General features: G+C 40.1%; 1 protein-coding gene across 1 annotated transcript in view; it reads left to right on the top strand.

Annotated features, from left to right (window-relative positions):
- The window catches only part of DOCK3 (dedicator of cytokinesis 3), a 205,192-nt gene that overhangs the window by 185,454 nt on the left and 697 nt on the right, over nucleotides 1-19,041 (top strand). The window contains exons 43-55 of the mRNA XM_075714594.1: nucleotides 310-476; nucleotides 1,029-1,115; nucleotides 1,584-1,763; nucleotides 2,591-2,674; nucleotides 3,665-3,781; nucleotides 5,079-5,200; nucleotides 6,799-6,934; nucleotides 7,436-7,583; nucleotides 9,575-9,727; nucleotides 13,305-13,423; nucleotides 14,384-14,471; nucleotides 17,916-18,038; nucleotides 18,653-18,735. Of these exons, the coding sequence (XP_075570709.1) occupies nucleotides 310-476; nucleotides 1,029-1,115; nucleotides 1,584-1,763; nucleotides 2,591-2,674; nucleotides 3,665-3,781; nucleotides 5,079-5,200; nucleotides 6,799-6,934; nucleotides 7,436-7,583; nucleotides 9,575-9,727; nucleotides 13,305-13,423; nucleotides 14,384-14,471; nucleotides 17,916-18,038; nucleotides 18,653-18,735 (1,607 nt within the window). The remainder of the gene's footprint in view (nucleotides 1-309; nucleotides 477-1,028; nucleotides 1,116-1,583; nucleotides 1,764-2,590; nucleotides 2,675-3,664; nucleotides 3,782-5,078; nucleotides 5,201-6,798; nucleotides 6,935-7,435; nucleotides 7,584-9,574; nucleotides 9,728-13,304; nucleotides 13,424-14,383; nucleotides 14,472-17,915; nucleotides 18,039-18,652; nucleotides 18,736-19,041) is intronic.

The following is a 19,041-nucleotide window of genomic DNA, read 5'->3' as shown; positions in this document are numbered from 1 at the left end:
CCTAGCTCTAATTAAAGCTAATAGGAACTGGATATTTTGCCTGCTGTAGGTAATTTTGGATGTCTTACTACATACTCTCTGCATCCTCAGGTATCTTCCTCTTTGGTTCATCTGGCTGTGAGGTACTATAACTCTGTAGACTCTCCTAGTAGTTCTAGTCTAGTGTTCTGTTGTTTCACTTGCAAAAGAAGAGTGTTGGAAAACAAAGAGGAGCATGACATTCTGAATTCACTATCCTGTTTATTTCCACAGTAGAGATAGTCTTCCTGTTTGATGTCCCGTGGCTTTCTTTAACTACATAATTTACAGATTTACAGATCTATGCAGTGACTCCCATCCCAGACAATATAGACGTGCTGCAAATGGACCGTGTCCCTGATCGCATAAAGAGCTTTTACCGAGTCAACAACATCCGGAAATTCCGCTATGACAGGCCTTTCCACAAAGGGCCAAAGGACAAGGAGAATGAATTTAAGGTAGAAGTAGCAAATAAGCAGTGTTAAAGTGTTAATCTCTTCAAGGCGAATACTGTCTTATTATTTTATGCTGATAGAGCCTTTCAGGTAATCCTGATTTGATGGCCAAAGATACTGTAGTAACTCAAATAACAAGTAGCTGTTGAGGCCGGTGGTTACACATCTGACCTGAATAAAGCATTGTCCAGTTTAAAGGTGAGTTATTTTAGTGCCAGGAGAGAGGCATTTTGAAGCAAGGATGGGGTTTTTTGTTTGGCTGGGATTTTTTTCTTACTGCCATATATGTCCACACTGTCTTCTTGGTTCGCAAGACAGAATTGATGGTCAACCTTTAAAAATTAATAGAAATGTTGAATGTGTTGCTTTAGAGCATACTGAATTCTGGTTTTGTCGTCCAAGTGACTTTCAGCATGACATTCTGCAAAGTAAGTTAATGCTCAGGAGTTTAATATATTCTTTTCTGAACTTTGCCCCCTTAGCACCTGTAGTAAAAGTACAGATGATGTGATTGTGATTCACTGTGTACCTCACATCCTCAATTACTCTTTGCAGAGCTTGTGGATTGAACGTACCACTCTGACCTTGACTCACAGTTTGCCTGGAATCTCTCGTTGGTTTGAAGTGGAGAGAAGAGAACTGGTAACATTCATAGTTCTTGTAATTGGGGTTTGAAATTATGTTACTGAGGACATGGGACAGGCAACTTAAAACTCCTTTGGCTGAAATCTTGCAGTTTAAAATGATTAAGTTTACCATTAAGTTTACTATTACCATTATGTCCTTTTTCCACCACTTAGTCTAAATAATTCCTGAATATAACCAGAGGAATTATATGAGCAAACATGACAGTATAATGGAGACAGTGCCAAAAAGATGGAATAACTGCATTGTTGACATGTCTTCGCTATACAGAGAGAAGTTTTCACAACTCAGTGACCTGAAATACAGCATTACTAACAGTAAACTTTGTTAATGTAGCTAATTTTCTACAAAGCGGTAAAAACTAAGAGAATACTAAACAATCCTAGAGTATCATTTCATTACAAGGAAGATAATGAATCTCAGTGAAGTGTCCGTGGAATTAAAGTATGTTTTATTGCCTTTGAGGTTGAAGTAAGTCCTTTGGAAAATGCCATTCAAGTGGTTGAGAACAAAAACCAGGAGCTGAGAACACTGATAAGCCAGTACCAGCATAAACAAATGCATGGTAACATTAATCTTCTCAGCATGTGTCTGAATGGAGTGATTGATGCAGCTGTTAATGGGGGAATTGCACGATACCAGGAGGTAAGCCAGGCTCTGCTTCTGAATTTAGTGTCATCTTTTTTTCAATTTTATTTCTATTTCTCTTTGAAAGAAAGTATGACTTGATAAGATAAGGCATTTTCATACATGTTATCTAAATATGAGGTTAAAACCCCTACTTGGTTATTCTGCATCTGTGCTTGCATAGCCACACGTCAACAGGAGAATCCAAAGGTGGAGTTGGGGATATCGCACTGAAGTAGGTACGGTTGACAGTGGGGTTTCTCAAGAATGAAACTTGGCTTACCTGGAAATCCTGACTTGGCAGGTAAAAGAGTGAAGCAGATTTTTTTTTTTTTTGTACTGCTTACATTATAAATCCATTTTGGAATAGAGGCAGTGGGACTCATAGTAATTGAGACTGGATTGGGTCTGTAATCAGGAAAACCCACTAATTTGTGCTACTCAACCATTATCTTTGCTAGCCTAATTTCAGACTCACTGTAACCCTAAAATGATTGTATATGCAGTATGTTATCTAGTATAATCTTTGGCAAGCTGTTACTTAAACTCTGCATTGCAACAGGTAAGTCTAGGGTGAAATACTGAAAAATGGCAGCAGCAGTCCAGGGGTGTAGGAACATGTGTTCCCTACAAAGCCATGAAGAGAACACTCTTCATGGTTTACATTAGTTACCACTTTACTCACTTAATTCCTTTAACTTTAGGCAGTTATGTCAAGGAAACTATATAAAATACAAATAACTAAGATTTTTGGATCTTTTCCTCTCATCATTTGACACCAAGTTACGATGAGATAGATGAAATATCTCCTAGTAAGCAGAACGCTTTTTTTTTTTTCCCTACAGGCCTTTTTTGATAAAGATTATATCACAAAGCACCCTGGAGACGCAGAGAAGATCACACAGCTCAAGGAACTCATGCAGGAACAGGTACTGTTTTTCAGATACAAAAGAACATTGCTGCAGCGTCTGGATTCATCAGCAGTCAGTCTAAACAGATCTCACTGATTCATTCAGAAACAAAGAATTTTGGTACAGGAGATCTAAAGTACATAAACATAAAAGAGAGGGGAGAGGGCCAAGGAGTTTATGAACAAGCCATGCACTTTACGGGACATGAGATGAAGCTCAGCTAAAAGTATATTAATTTTGTTGTCTCATTTATTATCCAATAGACATCTTGTCACGTTTGAAGCCTGCCATTCATTTCTTCAACAAATCACTTAACTGCATTTCAGATTTCCCATCTGTAAAATAAAAATAATGCTTATCCCCCTTCAATCCTCAAGAGGATGTTTGAAGATTAATTAGTTATTGTTTGTACAGACTTTGGATCATGTAGGGAATTATATACATCTTAAGCCTGCTGTCACTACTATTTTCTTTCATCCAAGAGCTTATGTAATCTCATTCCATCACTAATGCTATACGTTTGACCTTTGAAAAAGTGACCTTTAAAAATAAATAATGAGTAACAGAAAGAGTGACTATGCATGCCACACTGCCACTGTTCAGCTCAATTATCAGAAACTCCTTTTAGAAATCTCTATTGGCAACTTTGACCCCTTCTCTGACACTGGGTGGAAGGAATTTTCTTTGTCACAATGAATTATCTGTGTGAGGACGTAATGCTGTTCACTCTGGAGAGAGAATGAATCTGGTAATTTTTTACAGTTATCTCTTAACAGAAGTAATCCAACATGACATAAATGTACTTGTCTCACACTTAAAGTACTTGTTGAAGTAATATGAACTTGCCAGGTCTCCTAGGCTTGCTTAATTATCAGCAGTCTTGTAAATGAACAGTGGCCTATTTTACAGTACTTTCTTGCACATTGACAGAACTGCGGGACAGGCTTCTATTCTGTCTCTTAGACATGATTTATTTGGTTTTGTGATGTTACATTTTCTTTTTAACAGGTACATGTCTTAGGAGTGGGTCTGGCAGTCCATGAGAAATTTGTACACCCAGAGATGCGTCCCCTGCATAAGAAACTGATAGACCAGTTCCAGATGATGCGATCCAGTCTGTACCATGTAAGCTGACAGTCTTCTTTCCCATTTTGAATCATTCAGAGTTATGATTAAACTTCTACCAGTGGCAGTAAGGTTCACAAAAGAACTGGGCTGATACAGCATTGATTGAACCTACTGGATCGCCAAATTATCAAAACAATTCTTGACTTCTGTGCAAGAAGGAAGTCCTAGTAAGTCTGTTAACTTAGCCTTTAATTCAAACTAGAATTTTTAATATTTGTATATTCTTTGTCATATCACAAAACAATTGTAAAGCTTAATTTTCAATTACTGTCTCACGTAGTAGAAAATGATGTAAAACAGAGGAAGAAAGATTCACAGAAAATGTTAGATGTTGAGCTCTTCAAAAGAACTGCTGTGATTTGGAGTAACATGACATGGATTAGGTCCTCCAGAAGTGTTTTTATATAGGCAGCGACAGAAATTCCTGTTCGTTACTTTAGGCATCCAACTCTGGTGATCAGGACACACACTGTTATGGGTCTGTAGCTCCTACGTAGTCAACGGAACTGCCTCCAGAGCATGGTTCACACCACCTGTTATATACCAGAAGTACAAATGTCATCCTCTAGGAATGATACCTTTCCTTCTGTGTGTCCCCTGCCTGTACATTACTATTCCGTGGCAACTATACTTGAGACACCTTTGCCAGGTGGGTCTCAGAAATTTGCAGTGCATTCTCCTCTTCCTGGTATAGTGAAATCTTTATGGATACCTAGAGACTATCTTGAACGTTATCAGAACCAAACTAAAGGATATCTTTCTATAATGTGAAAGTATTATTTGGAATATGTGTGTTAGCACTTTACTTTCCAACTGGAGTATGTATTTTCTAAGGTAGCTTCTAACTTGAAGGCTTTTTCCTCCACTCTTAGGTGTGAACACTATGCAAGGATGGCCAGAAATAACAGCACCACTATTTTAAAATATCGCCTTTCTCTTTCAAAGCAGATGAGAGCCGTACAGGTCACAGTTGTCAGTTTGAGTTCACTACCTTTCTTGAGAGTTTGGACAAGATCTGTATTTTTGAGTCCGCATTTCTTTTTTGAAAAATGTAAGTGGCTGTAATTTCGGCCACACTATGCCTCTGTTTTCCTCCCAAATTCCTGAAATAGTGGCTAGAAAGTGTCATTGGAAATAGAGAATAGGGTTGTAAAGCACTGAAGCTCTTTATCCTGTGGAAATGCAGGGTAACTGAGGATAAGCGTAGAGAACATGGAAACAGATCAGGATTTTCCTGAGAAGAAAACCTGTAATTTTCCATGACCAACTTAACTAAAGTATGTTTCCTTTGCAGGAGTTACCTGGTTTGGATAAGCTGAGTCCAGCCTGTTCTGGCACTAGTACCCCACGCAGCAATGTTCTTGTTTCTCATGGACCTATGAGCCCAGAGAGCATAAAGCTGGTGCATCGACACAGGTACCCTGTTTTTTCCTACTGAAATATCTAGGATCTCTGCACACTGTTGCATTAAGATTCCAGGATCTAAGAAGTGGTTAACAGTACTGCAGGAAGAACAGGATGAGTTTTGGCAGAAGTGTCTTTCGTCTTCATTCACTGCTAGTTATTAAAAGTTTGATTGAGGATTGGAATCAAAAAGTTGAGAAATCCAGTTTGCAGCAAATGCTAAACACCTCCAGGTGTTACTCCATCACTTTACTTACTGTAGAGGCAGAAACACACATCTGCCACTCAGATCTCCAGATTCAATCTGACTTTGGAGGTTCCAACTTCTCCTACTTCTGTTATGCAAACAGCAAATAAATGGTCCCTACCTACCATAAAAGGAAAATGTTAATGGTTGTTTTAGAACCCAACACAGTATGTACCCATTTTTAAGCATCAAAAAATGTTCACATCATTGTTTTTTAATAATTCTGATCAAATCACAACCCAAATATAAGAAAGGCTGCCAAGGTGTTTTGATCAGAATACCAAAAAATGGCGCAGCTTTCACAGAAGCATCTGAAAATGTGGATGCTTATTCAAACTGAATACCCATCTATGAAAACTATGAGATAATGATTGAGGATAAAAATTGTGATTTTCAGGGCAAGACAGTGTTTTTGTATCCAGCCAAAATTACTTGTTTGAAAATGTACATATCCATGCCAGTATGAAAAACAGTGACAGGAATGTCACTGAAGTTAGGAAATTGTAATTGTTCTTCCGTGTTTATTTCTCTTGGTGGGTCCACATAGCTTAGCTGTTTCTAAAGCCTGGCATGAAAAGCTGAGGAAAATTGGTCTTTAGTACATGAATCCAGGATAGTGACATGCTTTTTACTATTGAGTAGCTCTTATACTACCTTAGTGGCTTGGCAGTTGACAACTGGTGTCTGGGTGATAAAAGTTTTTTCCTCAAAACTCCTCACTTTGTAAAGCCATTTTTAGTTCTTAGGGCAAACTAGGGAGATTCTTTAGTGTACAAAATATGTATTTGTGTATGTGATTCAGAGTGACAAAGAAAAAATTAATTTCATGGGTGAGATCAGGATGCAGCCTGCAAAGCAGCTGGGCTGTATTAATTTACTGTCAGCCACAAAGTTGCCTTCAACTGTAATGCTGAGATCCAACAGCTGCAATAAGGAAAACTGCATTTTGACCTGTGTCTCTCGTGCTTGGCTTCCTTTGCAATGTCTTTTTAAGCTGCTCCCACTCATTGTAGTTCAGCATTAAAAATGAGAGTGGTTTCAGAATGTTCTGTTATAAACAAAACAAATACGCACCCAGCGTCATGACACAATGTTAACCTGGCTTTGGATTCTGAAATTCTGCCTCCTACATACTATGTTGTCTTACATGTAGCCTTATTGTCCCTTCTTTCACATTTACTCACATTTATGGATTTGTTTAAGCTTATTCAGCCTGATTTTTCAAGTGTTTGACATCTAGAAGTGACCAGAAGCAGTAGGTAACTGCAGATACTTACTAGCTTGGAAAAGATCAGGCTTCACAAATTAAAACACAGGTTCAAAAAATAATGACGCCCTTGTTCTGTCTCTGTTTTTATTCCAGCCCGCTGAACTTGCTTGGTTCGGTCCGACACTCCTCATCCTCTCTGTCGTCCCACACCTCCAGCGAAACAGGAAACCTGGTTATCCTAACAGACAGTTCTGTGGGAGAGACTGCTGAGGATATGTACCACATGCAGGTACAGCTCCAGCACAGCCAGGAGCGGTTGTTAGGAACAGCACTGAACATGCTCTGGAGGGTTATGCTTAGGAGGAGTACACTTTACCTATGCACATGCTTAGATCTGTCCTGTGATATTTTTCTCAAAGAACCGAATAGGTAGAATCTAACATTGTTCATGAAAGATGAGAAAGTAATTCAGCTGGGTTTACCTTGGGAAGAAATCTTCTGTATTTGTACAGTTAAAGGTGCTACTGTGGTTCAAGATCATACTGTTGCTTTCAGAAAGTGAGATTTTAGCCAGCGTGTTATTTATATGACCTGTTCAACATACGCAGTTAGTATTGCTCTTGGTTTGTGGGAAGGTGAAATGAGCCCCACAGTCCCGAGTGCAGATTTATAGTGGCCTGTGCTGAAGCTATTTCCTAGACAGAGGCTGCAGTGGGTGATCTGAGACAGGTAAATATCTAATGCACTGATCCGGTCAGTTCTCCCTTGATGATTTCTCTGCCTCCTCCAGCTTGTTTACCCTAACTCCAGGTACCAAGGCTCAGTCACCAATATCTCTGTTTTATCCTCGTCCCAGGCTAGCCCTTCCACCTCAAGCCTGAGCTCTACTCACTCAGCACCATCCCAGATGATTAACTCTGCCCCTTCCAGTGCTCGAGGTAAGAATAGATGGACCCAAATGAAGGGTTAACTGGACCTGCAGGCATCCCCTAAACTTGGCAACGTTGTTGACTTATTGCTGAAAGACCACCTACACTGAAATATACCACTGTTTCTCTTCTGGAGCTGTAAATGCCTCTTCAAAAATTATTTCTTAAAAAGTGTTTTTCATTCTCCAGACATGGATTTAATCATTATTTTCAATAGTATTTGGAATGTGTCTCTAATACATGCTGGTTTCAGGCAGCTGAATTTCATAATGATTTCCATTGTTCCGCCATAAAATTGCAGCAGGCAATCTAGAGGAAAACAAGAATAGTCTTTGGTGTACAGTACTTAAGAGAGATCAATCATGAAGACAAAGGCAAAAAAATAATTTTACATGTTTAATGAAATTACGGCACAAAAAAGAACTTGAGGCAGCTTAGCAGAAATGTATGTATACAAAAGCATATGTATGCGATGAATGTTGAAAGATATGAATTCTAAGTACTGGAGTTAAAGAAGGGCTTCCCTGCTGGGAAATTCTTGAAGGAAAAATGTAAAAACAGACTCTAGGGGTACTCATATTGCCTTTGCTGTTACAGTAGCTGGTCTCGATATTGCTAATCATTTTCTTCCCAAGCCTCAGAGCCGAAGCAGAACCACTCCATGCAATCTCCTGACTTTGGTAACTTCTATTCAAGTTTTTTTTTCCCTCTCATTGTGGATTCTCAGGTGCAGATTCACAAATTTCTACACCTCTTTTCACACGTGTCTGAAGAAGGTATCCAGGATATAGTCAGAGATAGAGGCTGATATTTAAATCCTACCCCTTTTTCACATACAGGGGAACTGTATGTCTCCTTATGGACAGAGAATATAGACAAGGGCCCTTTCTCTCGGGCCAGATTGGAGCTTTTTTGCTCAATCTTGCAGTAAAATCTTAATTGACTGGCTGTTGTTACAACGCAGATGCATCGAAGTGGTTTAATTGAAGGATCAGATGAAGTAGGAAGGTGAGAAGTGGACATCTGCAATTAAAGGCAAATAGCTTCACTAATTACTAAGGGCTGGAAGGCAAATACTGACAATTCAAAGAGTAAAGTAACCAGATGAAAATGGCGTAACAGGAGAGGGAAGATGGAACTGAGTACAGGGCTATCATGTCAGGAAGATGTCCTTAAATGGATGTGCCTCAGCTGGCATGTGAGGTCTGAATCTTCTGGGGGATTTGCGGGGTTTTGGTGCTCGTAGAGTTTCAGGCTATTTTCCACTTTAAAAGTCCAGTGCTCACAGTGACAGGCTGTGCCAGTCTTTCTGAGCTTGATGACTTCACAGCATCACCAGCTTCCCTCTTTACCGTATTCTTTGCTGTTGCTTAGAAACCAAAGTGATGAATGCTACAAAGGGTATGGTGCTGATGGATGAGCCAACAGCACCTCCCACAGATGAGAACTAGACAGTGTAAATGACCACAAATAAGGAAACAGTAAGAGAAGTAATGATTTTGAAAAATACTGCAAGATATATCTGTTTTACTCTTCCCTCTTACTAACATGTTTTGATAGCCTATGATACAACATTTCTTCTCTGCTAATTTTGTTCACTTTTAAATTAGGTGAGCACAGCATTCAGACATTTTACCCACTGATTACGGGATTTCACTTCTAGTAAAGTCCCAGGTGCTCTCTGTGTTTCACAGTGTGCAAGTCACTATTCTGGTTATTACAACACCGCGGTCTGGAATGAAGTTGTTCATAACGAGAAAAAGCCCTTACATTTATGTTCCACTGTGGTAATACAGCTTTGTTTTTCTCCTTGATGATTTTTCCTTTTGTTTTGTTTTTTAATTGGGTGAATTTGATGCTTGTGAAAATGAGAGACCAGTATCACTGGTTGGAGCAAGGTACTTCACAAACATTACATGTGCAGCTCTGCCAATGCACCTCTATCCTTTTTTTTTTTTTATCCTTTTTTTTGGTATTTATTTATATTCTTTTTAATTTAGTGCTGGTGAAAGGTGCTGGATTGACAACACTGGAGGCTGAAGCCCTCTATTTATCCACAGAACAGATACAGCATGGGCGGCAGCCGTGCAAGCTTCCCCACGCTGCCCCCACCAATGTGCCTCATCTCTGTCCTGGAGGGACCACCTCTAGAGGTGAGAGGATAGTTCAGTTGCCATGACCCATCCAATCTTTGGCCTTTCTGCTGAGACTGCCAACAAAGCTACGATAGTCACGATGCTGCAGTTAACCACTTTTCAGATGGGAAGTACACAAAGGCCAAGAATACATTTTGGACAGGCCACCTAAATTTATCAACTTAGCATCTTTGTCACCTGTGGCTTTAACCTGAGCATGGCTGTCGAGGATTTCTAGGGTTTTGTCATATGTTTAAATGCTTCTCTCAGTGATTCAAACATTAATGCAGAGGTGAAAAACCACTATCCCATTATCCAGACACTTACACCACCTTCACTGTTTGACTGCAGAGTCCTTTCTGGAGCTCAGCTACTAGCACTGTTCTGAGGAGATGGGTATCTTTATAATATAGATCAGTTCCATTAGTGACCAAAGGAAGCCATGGCCATTTGTATTAAGAATCCAGCAGGAATTAAAATCTTATTTCCAATTTTCCACTTCCAAAAAAATTACCCTTTCAGTGATGTTTAAAACAGGAACACAAGTAAATTATTTGGCTTGTCTAAAGAAAATAATAAAGCCATTAATCCAAAATTTTTTTAAAGGACAGTCATCAAGACAGTAGATTAATGATTTGATCATATCACTGAACAGTAGATTAAAGCAGCAAACCTTACACTAGTTATAACAGACCCAAGTTAGAGCAAAAGTCTTAAACAGAATTGTAATCAGAATGCGGTAAGAATTTTATAATTCTGTGCCAACGATAAAGACATTACTAGTTACTCTATTTTTCAGATTAACAACTATGTATCTTTCAGTTTTCACCTGGCTTGACCCTTGTGTAGTTTCTTCCTTATCAAGAAAGCAACACCGTTTTTGTATGGAGGATCAGTAAGAAATTCAGAGTTTGTTCTGGCTTCATTTGAGATGACTCATGAGGCACTGCTCTAACCTCACTGGAGTTAAAAGATTATGTAAACTGATGTTCTTTAAGCAGAAATTGTAAGGCAAAAAGGCCTGGAAAGAGCTAGGAGCGGGTTAGGGTTTTTTCAGTAATTTCATTTAAAATATGGTTGGGACACCTCCAATGCACTCTAAAACCAACTCCCACTTGACACTTGACAACTCACCTCTTAAGGCACCCCTACTGCTTCCTCAACACAGCCCCCTTTTTAAGGTGTAGAAAATGAGTCCTGGTGTCTTATTCAGCACTTTGCAAGAACCCATGTACTTACATTAAAAAATTCCTTCTTAAAGCAAAGAAGTTACGATTTGGTGCAGGAACGAACTGTTTTCATAACAGTAATGAAAATGATGAATTGGGAGAAAAGATTCATTGAGTTTGGAGTTTAACTACATTAATTTTCAGTTTCATTCCTTAAAACTAATACGTGTCACAAGTGGATTTTCATTTTCATAATTAAAAAAGAGAAACTACCTCTGGCTCCAGCATAGGTTTTCCTTTCTCATTAATAGTCCGTACAGTGCTGCACACATCAAGTGTACCAAGCTACAGGCTAAAAGGAATAAACCCTGATACATGCTGCAGTGTTTTATATGGCCACTGGCTGCTCTGGAAGCTTTTAAAAACTTTTTTTGACTTTGTTATTTAAGTTTTCCCAGTCCCTGAAAGGAGCCATGGTGATTGTGCTCTCCATCTGTCCAAAGAAGCAGGCCTCGTTATTAATAAAAGCTTCAGTTATAGCCACTCCTCTTGTGGCCCACAGTTCAGAGGTATCAGGACTTAATTTTCTTTGCGGACTGGATACTTGGCATAATCAGTTATAATCTTTACAGCTATAGTTATTCACAAATTTAGGGTACCAAACAGCAGAGCTGTTTCGTAAACTGGACTCTGCCACCATATTTAGCACGTTGGATTTTTCAGGTCATACAATGCAAGGTCTGTGGAAACTATAATCCCATATAAACTGATGGCACATTAGAGGTGGTCTGCATCTTGGATATAAAAGAACAAGGATGACAAGATAAATAAAAGGGAAAAGTTTACAGTGTAGATTGTGCTGTCACATGGTTCTGGGCACACCTAGAAGTTCAGCATCCTTACATTTGTCATGCAGAAACAGGACTACCTGTGATGTGTGAGTAAAAGAGACTCAGCATAAAGCGTTAACACTGTGTTTTCCAAGCTGATGTATAGAAGAGCAAATAATGTTGTCGAATTATGTTTCTGTTTTATGTCTGGGGAGAAAATGAGTTCGGAACTAGAATGCAGATACTCTGCGGCTGTTCATGTCGGGGTGGGGGTGTAGATTAATCTGGGATCTGACACCCCTGATGGAATTGTTGCAATTGTAGGACCTTATCCTGCATTCTGCTGGACACATTGTTCCTTCCACTGTGTGCTGAATATCAGTCCCAAAAACTGCATGTTTGCTTTTGCTGGGGTAAAAGCTGCATTAACCAGCACCAATGCCTTTGCTCATACGTTGGAGTGCTGTTCAGGTAATGTGTGTGGTTGTGGAAAGTTTGCAAAAGGGGGCATGTATTCCCCAAAAGCCGGCATGGCTCTGTAATGCGCTGTGTGCTGCCATCTGTTAAGTGCGTGTTTGTGACGCAATGAAATAATCAGTGCAAATTAAAGCTCACTCCAGCAGCTTCAGAACATCAACTCCTGCCTCATATTCTGCATCCCAAGGGATGCATATATCAGTAGTATCAGACTTTAGGAAGTCACTAATGGGAATCATTCTTATGGCAAATCTATTGTCAGCTGTTGCATATCAGAAGGTACATTGTTATGCGGCACTCATCTTGAAGGACATGAGTCCCAAATAATTTCACGCGCCAGGAAGCTGTTTACGTGAAATATCCCAGCATCTTAAATGACAACTATACAGATAACTAATAGTTAGGTCAAGCATATTCCTACTGTATGACTCCAAGCATTGGTAAATGTCCTGTTGTCATAAAATGGCTCAGTATACCAACACGCTCAGTAGTAATCATACATTACCCAGCAGCATTATAAGCAAAGTGCCACCCACACTTACAGAAAATTCTGTTTATTATTGGGTTTTGTTTTGCTTTAACGAAGAGGAAGCTAACCAAAGTATCACTCACTAAATGGCAACGCCTCAGGCTCTCTCTGCCAGAACTGAGGAATGAAGTAGCTTCCTGCTTTAACTGAATGGTGTATCTCAAGCTTTTATCCCTTTCTTCCACGTTCAGTCCTAAAATGCACAATTTTCTGACATTTCTATAACTTTACAGTACTTGATGGGGCGAGGGAGCAGTAGACACTGTACACAGCCAATTTCCACACAGATGCCCGCTTTTTGTTTGTTTGTTTGAAGAGGAAGCACTTTGCAACATACAACTAGGGACGCATACATCTTATACACCTTACATGGTATGTCCTTAATTGCATATAACAAGTCAGTTCTTATTTCATCCTTGTGCTATGCACCCCACCAACAGTTAGCTGCTTAGTGAGCTCGGCACCGTGTTTTCTTGAGTCCTGTAAGATCATCCGTCTCAACAAATTGCAAAGGAGGACTAGATCCCTGGGCATGCAGAGACATGGCTGTTGTTTGTCACGTGTACGTGATTATTCTCACTTGTTTACAGGCTCTCCCTCTCTACCAGATAAGTACCGCCACTCTCGGGAGATGATGATGTTGCTGCCAACCCATCGGGACCGACCTAGCAGCGCCATGTATCCCGCAGCTATCATGGAAAACGGACAGGTAGCACATCTAATGTCTTTTATGTCAGTTCAACCACCTGAAACTGTGACTTTACTATTTTTGATCACTTTAAAGTTTCCCTTTTTATTTTTGGAAAGCACAACAACTTACATAGGATCATTTTCAGAGGCAACCCAGAACTTTTCATATTAATAGCCCCACAGAGCCACCCACTTTCATAGTCAAGTCAATTGTAATGGCTGTTAAAATTGCAGATACATGCTGTAAGCATGGATGCTTCTTACTTCCCAACTTTGTCCTGTGAGCCCTGGTCCACTGCAAGTAGTCATACCATTTTATTTATTCATTTTTTCTAGAACCGTGGCCATCCTGCAGTCTAGCCTCAAAGTTGATTCTAAATAGCTTTATGGTGATTTCCAGACGTATCAAAAACCGTGAGAGGCTGAAATAATATACTGATACAGGGTCTCAAAAGAATCTGTGCCTGTATCTACTACTTTCTCTGGACAAATTGAAAAATTTAGAGTGTTGCCTACATGTAAGCATTTTAATCTGGCCCTTGCAAGCACTTTTGAAGGGAATCGCCTGATCATGCCCACTTATCACACTGCAGTTCAACTCAGAGAACTGTCTTGGAGCATGCAAACTCAATTCTTTCAAATTAAACCAAAGCAAAAGGTAAGCTCCAGAGGGCACATGATGCATTCGAGCTGATAATGGGCATGAGATTAGGCTACAGTTAGTTTGAAATAACTCCTCCAGAGAACACAAGCAACATCAATTGTGGGTCCTCAGCACTGTTACGCTCTGGAGATCCACTAGTATTGCACTGCAGTACTTGCTAATGTAGACACAGCCTAAGGTTCCCATGAATTTTTTAGTTAAAAAACTTTCTTTGCTTAAAAAAAGCAAATAGAAAGCCCCAGGGGTTTGCACCAGCTGTTCTATAACTTTTTTTTTTTTTTTTACTTTTCTGTGCTAACTTTTCTTCTCCCTTAGCCTCCAAATTTCCAGCGCGCCTTGATCCAGCAAATGATTGGACCATGCAAACCTTGCAGTGATCCCAACCTGTCTGTGGCTGAGAAAGGTACTCTCCTTCCTAGTTAGCATGCATGCTTTCCAAAATACGGTCATGCTGCAGCAAGTAACGAATGGGCTTCTACATTTCCTGGCAGAGTGCATTCTCTCACATTTTTTTAATTAACAGTTTAATTAACTGGGCCTTCTGCCAACCTATAGTCATTTCAGATCATTCACAGAAGGGTGGAGTTGCACAAACCTCTTTATTTCAGAAAGCTTTCTGAGGTTAGCATTTTGTTATTGAAACAAATCCTGCAGCCTTTATCAAGGAAAACTTCCAAAGCAGCAAATGAGAAGTTATCCGAAGAGTGCAAGATTTGGATCGTATTTTTAAATAATGAGATATACTGCTTTCTTGAATGTGCATTTGTTGTTCAAAATATTAACATTTCTTGTAATCCCTCTGTGGGGTAGTTTTATATTTATTTAAGTTTATCATTATGGATGTATGCTTTTTCAACGCACTGCTTTGAAAAAAAATAGGCAGAGCCCCTGCAGAAAAAAACATGAAAGAAGAGGAGGAGTGAGTTTGTTTGGTGTAACAGAAAATGAGGAGTTTGCGAAAGGGGTGCCATGGACAAAGCGATGGGCTCAAAATATTATCTGAAAGGCAGCATTTTGAAAAAGCAGAAGTGGGCAAAGTTCATGAGTCAAAATCTGACACAAGGAGGCTGCCTAAGCAAGGAACAGTCATGTATAAGGCTAGGAAAAATAGTATCTTAAAAGATTTTTTAAGGCCAGGAAAGACCATGGCAATTCTCTAGTCTGACATACATAATGCACTCCATTAGACTTTTATCAGTATTTTTGTTTCAGTAGCTGTGCCTGAACTAAATTGTATCTTTCTGGAAAAAAATCCAAATTTTATTTTAGAATTTCTAATAAATCAGAATACACTACTTCAACAACATGACAGCCTTACAGAGCAGTCCAGATTGAAACCAAAAGCCAATGTACAGTTCTGAGTAAATGGCAGAATGATGACTTGATGACAATACGAATGATGACAACACAGAATTAAGACTAGGGGATGAAGGATTAAGAGCTCCATCTTAGCCATGTTAGTTTGAACTGAACATATCACAGAGGTGGTGAGATCTTTATACGGGACAGGAGAAAGATCTGAAAAGGAAGGTAGATAAATATTTGTATTACCTGTCTAGGAAAAATACTTGAATTTGTATTTGTGGGCAATGTTATGCAAGAGTGTAGTATACAGCACAAACAGAAAGGGATCAAAGATGGAATCCCTTCCAGAGGCCCAAAGGAGCCATGAAAGACACATACGATGTTCAGTAATTGTTCTTAGGGGATGGTGGGATGGGAATCCCAGCCCTTCAGCCAGGTTGGTAACATAAATGCAGTTATGGGTGGTTTTTGCAGCCCTTGAACCCTCATCATTCTTTGTAAGTCAGGATGCCGCCTGCCTTGGATTTTGTTAACAGTCATGCCCCGTGAATTTACCCACCCCCTTCCCTGCCATGTCAGAAGCTCTGCTCAGTAATTCTCATTGACAGCAGTATGACATCAGTCGCCCAGAGCAGAATGGTTCAAATGCAGCGTCCCTGCTAATTAAACTTGGCCACGGAGCCACTGAACACTGTTTTGGAGAGAGAGGGAGATAGGCTAGGACAGAGCACTAAGAGCTCCCTGGGCAGGTTCTTCCCCGAAGCGTTTTCGGTAAAACACTGGGTTTAGCAGGCAACAGCCACTCTCAAAAAATCACCTGACCTCAGGATGATTTCCGGCAGTCCTAAATACTCAAAAGGCCATGAATAAGGGAACACTGAGAATGTATAAATGGATTATGCACTGGGGTACCATGTTCTCTTCTTCACATTCTTGTACTGCATCTCAGTGTTTATAAAGAAAAACCCAAAACCCCCAGAAAACAACAACAAAAAAAGCACAACAATCATCGTACAGGTCAAGCAGATCAGATTTTATTCTGTCCTCTTCACTTGATGCTGGTATATTGCAGGAGAGACTAGTGTGGCTGGCATTGTTATGCATCTTGTCCCTCTGTTTTAGCCTTTTGACACCAACTGCAGTAGTGCAAATTGGAGCACTCTGGTAAGTGGGTGCAGGGGTGCTCAGAAAATTCATCTGAAGCCACATTACCTGTGTTGAGGTGCATCCCTTGGTTTGAACTTGTTCTCTGTCAAGATTCTTCTATCTTCTTTGTACGCCTTTCTCAGTTTGGGGGTGTCTCTTTAAAAAAACATTTATATTTTTATGGCTTTTGTTCTGTCTTAGGAAGCTGTCACTCTGCGATCTTTTTTTACTTTAGGGAATTTTAGGTCTTGGGGAGCCTGGGTTCAGGCTAACTCATGAGCAAGGAGAAAAAAAAAAAACTTAAAGAAACCTTTCAAAGTCATTTTAGAAAAGAAATGCACCAAAAATGGCTGCAGGCATTTTAATTAAGCAGAAATCCTCTTCAGATGTCAAACTCCCATGTTTATTTCTCCAGGCTTCCATTTTCCAAACTGAAGATGGAAAAAGCTATTTTTTTTCTCAGTTTTCTTTGCTAGGCTCTCTTAATTACTTTGTTTTCCTTGCTAATCTGAAGAAATTGCTTATTTGTTTTTAAATAAACATACACTTATTCCATGCCTGTCTTCTCAGAATGAATCAAGTCTTGCAGTGTGTTTGGAAGAAAGGAAGGTGCATTTTAATAATGTTTAAGGTTGACAGAATTCTCAAGATCTTGAAAAATGTTCATGTTAGAAAGCAGAAGCTTTTATTTCTATAAAAAAACAAAAAAGCCACGAAGATCATATTCTCTCTATCCTTCCTGATCAACAAAGACTTGATCTCTTCAGGTGACTTTATAATACAAGGAGTCCAAACTGCTGTCTTAAAAAATTTTGGTCATAAAATATTTAATCAACTCTGTAGATTAGTAAGTTGGGGTTTTGAAGTCATGATTTCTTTTGTAACAGACTGAGGTGTAATTGTCTTCATGTCTTTTATTCGGTCTTCACTTAGCCACTGTTGTGCAGCAACAGGCCATCCTGTGTTTCATGAGGGTTCTGCCACACATCCCCTTCTGCTCTGTCATCATTTACCACCAAGCGGAACAGCTCACAACTGAGATCTAGCTGCTGTTCCATCAGTGAGATTTCACTTTTACTTACTCACAGGTTTGCAAAAAAAACCTGAGCAGTTCTACTGCTCTTCAGATTTGCTAGGAATGAGCCGAGGGGGTCATGGAGGGGAGATGGGCAGACTAACACTATGATCACCTAACTCCCGCTTCCTTAACAAAGCAACCTATAAACTTAACACACTGTAGACTAGACTGATGTCTTTGTATGCCTTCAATCCTACCATTCACTAAGTCCCTAGAATCTGTCTCTTTACTACTAAAGAGCACACCGGAAAGCCAGTCTTTCTGGCCCCACAAACTCCCTGTTGTGTTACCCAAGTTAAATCTGTTTCAATCCTTCAGCTGTGCCAGCAGCACCCAGTAGTTGGAGCCTAGACAGCGGAACCAGAGAGGCCCTGCCATTCCTGTCTGCCCACGTTGGGAGCATCTTGGCCCCACCAGTACCTCCCCGAAGCCTGCCCCATGGTAAGGAATTGCCCAGTAGGCCTGCTGCATAATGCCTGCAGTCATGCACAGATAAAGTTAGACCACCTGAAAGCTGACCTTAGCCCTTTTTTCCCCTATAAAAACAATCAGAAACAAAAACCCAAAGTCTTTCCTGGTCTGCTAGGTTAGCACTGGACAAAGTTTTCAATTTTTTTCTTCTTTTCCCAAAATCTTCACATTCTTTTACAGTCCTTACAGTAATATGGGATTGCGTGTATTTTGGGACTAGAATTAGGTGCGTGAGTGTTGAAGCTTGGCCTGGCTTCTTGCCAGCGACCATCTTCAGTGGTAATTTAAGGTTACAAAGCTATTAAATGAAACTTCAAATGTTCATTGTTTATGAGCCTGTTGCCTTGCCATGAGATCCTTGATGACAGGGGTGGGTGGACATCTATCACTGCACTGCACTTAACTTCTTGTTAGCATTTTGTGATGTGACAGATGCACTCCACAGTACCTATCAGAAAGGAAGCCCTAGATTGCAGTGATCAGCATTTGGAGCTGTTACCTGGCATTACAAAGTCTAAAACCCCAGCTCTTTCACTGCAGCGAGGCAGCACAAGTCTGCATTTCTGATCCTTGTCTCATTCCAGGACACTACTCACTGCACTTTGATGCCTTCCATCACCAGCTCAGTGATGCTCCTCCGGCACTGCCTGCACGAACGTTGCGCAAGGTAAAAAGGAAGCAGCAGGAGAGCAGAGGGATGTAGAAGGAAAATAATAGGCTCCCGAAGGAACACCCCCCCACCCTCCATTCCCACCAAGCAGCTTTTGAATACAGAAACACTATTTTTAACATGAGAAAATCCACTGAAAGCTCATAACCTATTCCAGAGCTGAATTCTATAGAAATAACTTACATGTGTTGTAGGCCCTTCCACTTTCCTTCTTGGCTTCATATGCTGTGGTTTCAGGCACCCTGATTATCACCTCAGCTACTGTTTCTTTAACAGCTCTGGTGTTGTTAAGTGCTCTTGCCT

Source organism: Pelecanus crispus, chromosome 7 (genome assembly GCF_030463565.1).
Source record: "Pelecanus crispus isolate bPelCri1 chromosome 7, bPelCri1.pri, whole genome shotgun sequence".
NCBI lineage: Eukaryota > Metazoa > Chordata > Aves > Pelecaniformes > Pelecanidae > Pelecanus > Pelecanus crispus.
This window is presented reverse-complemented; position numbering and strand designations above follow the sequence as displayed.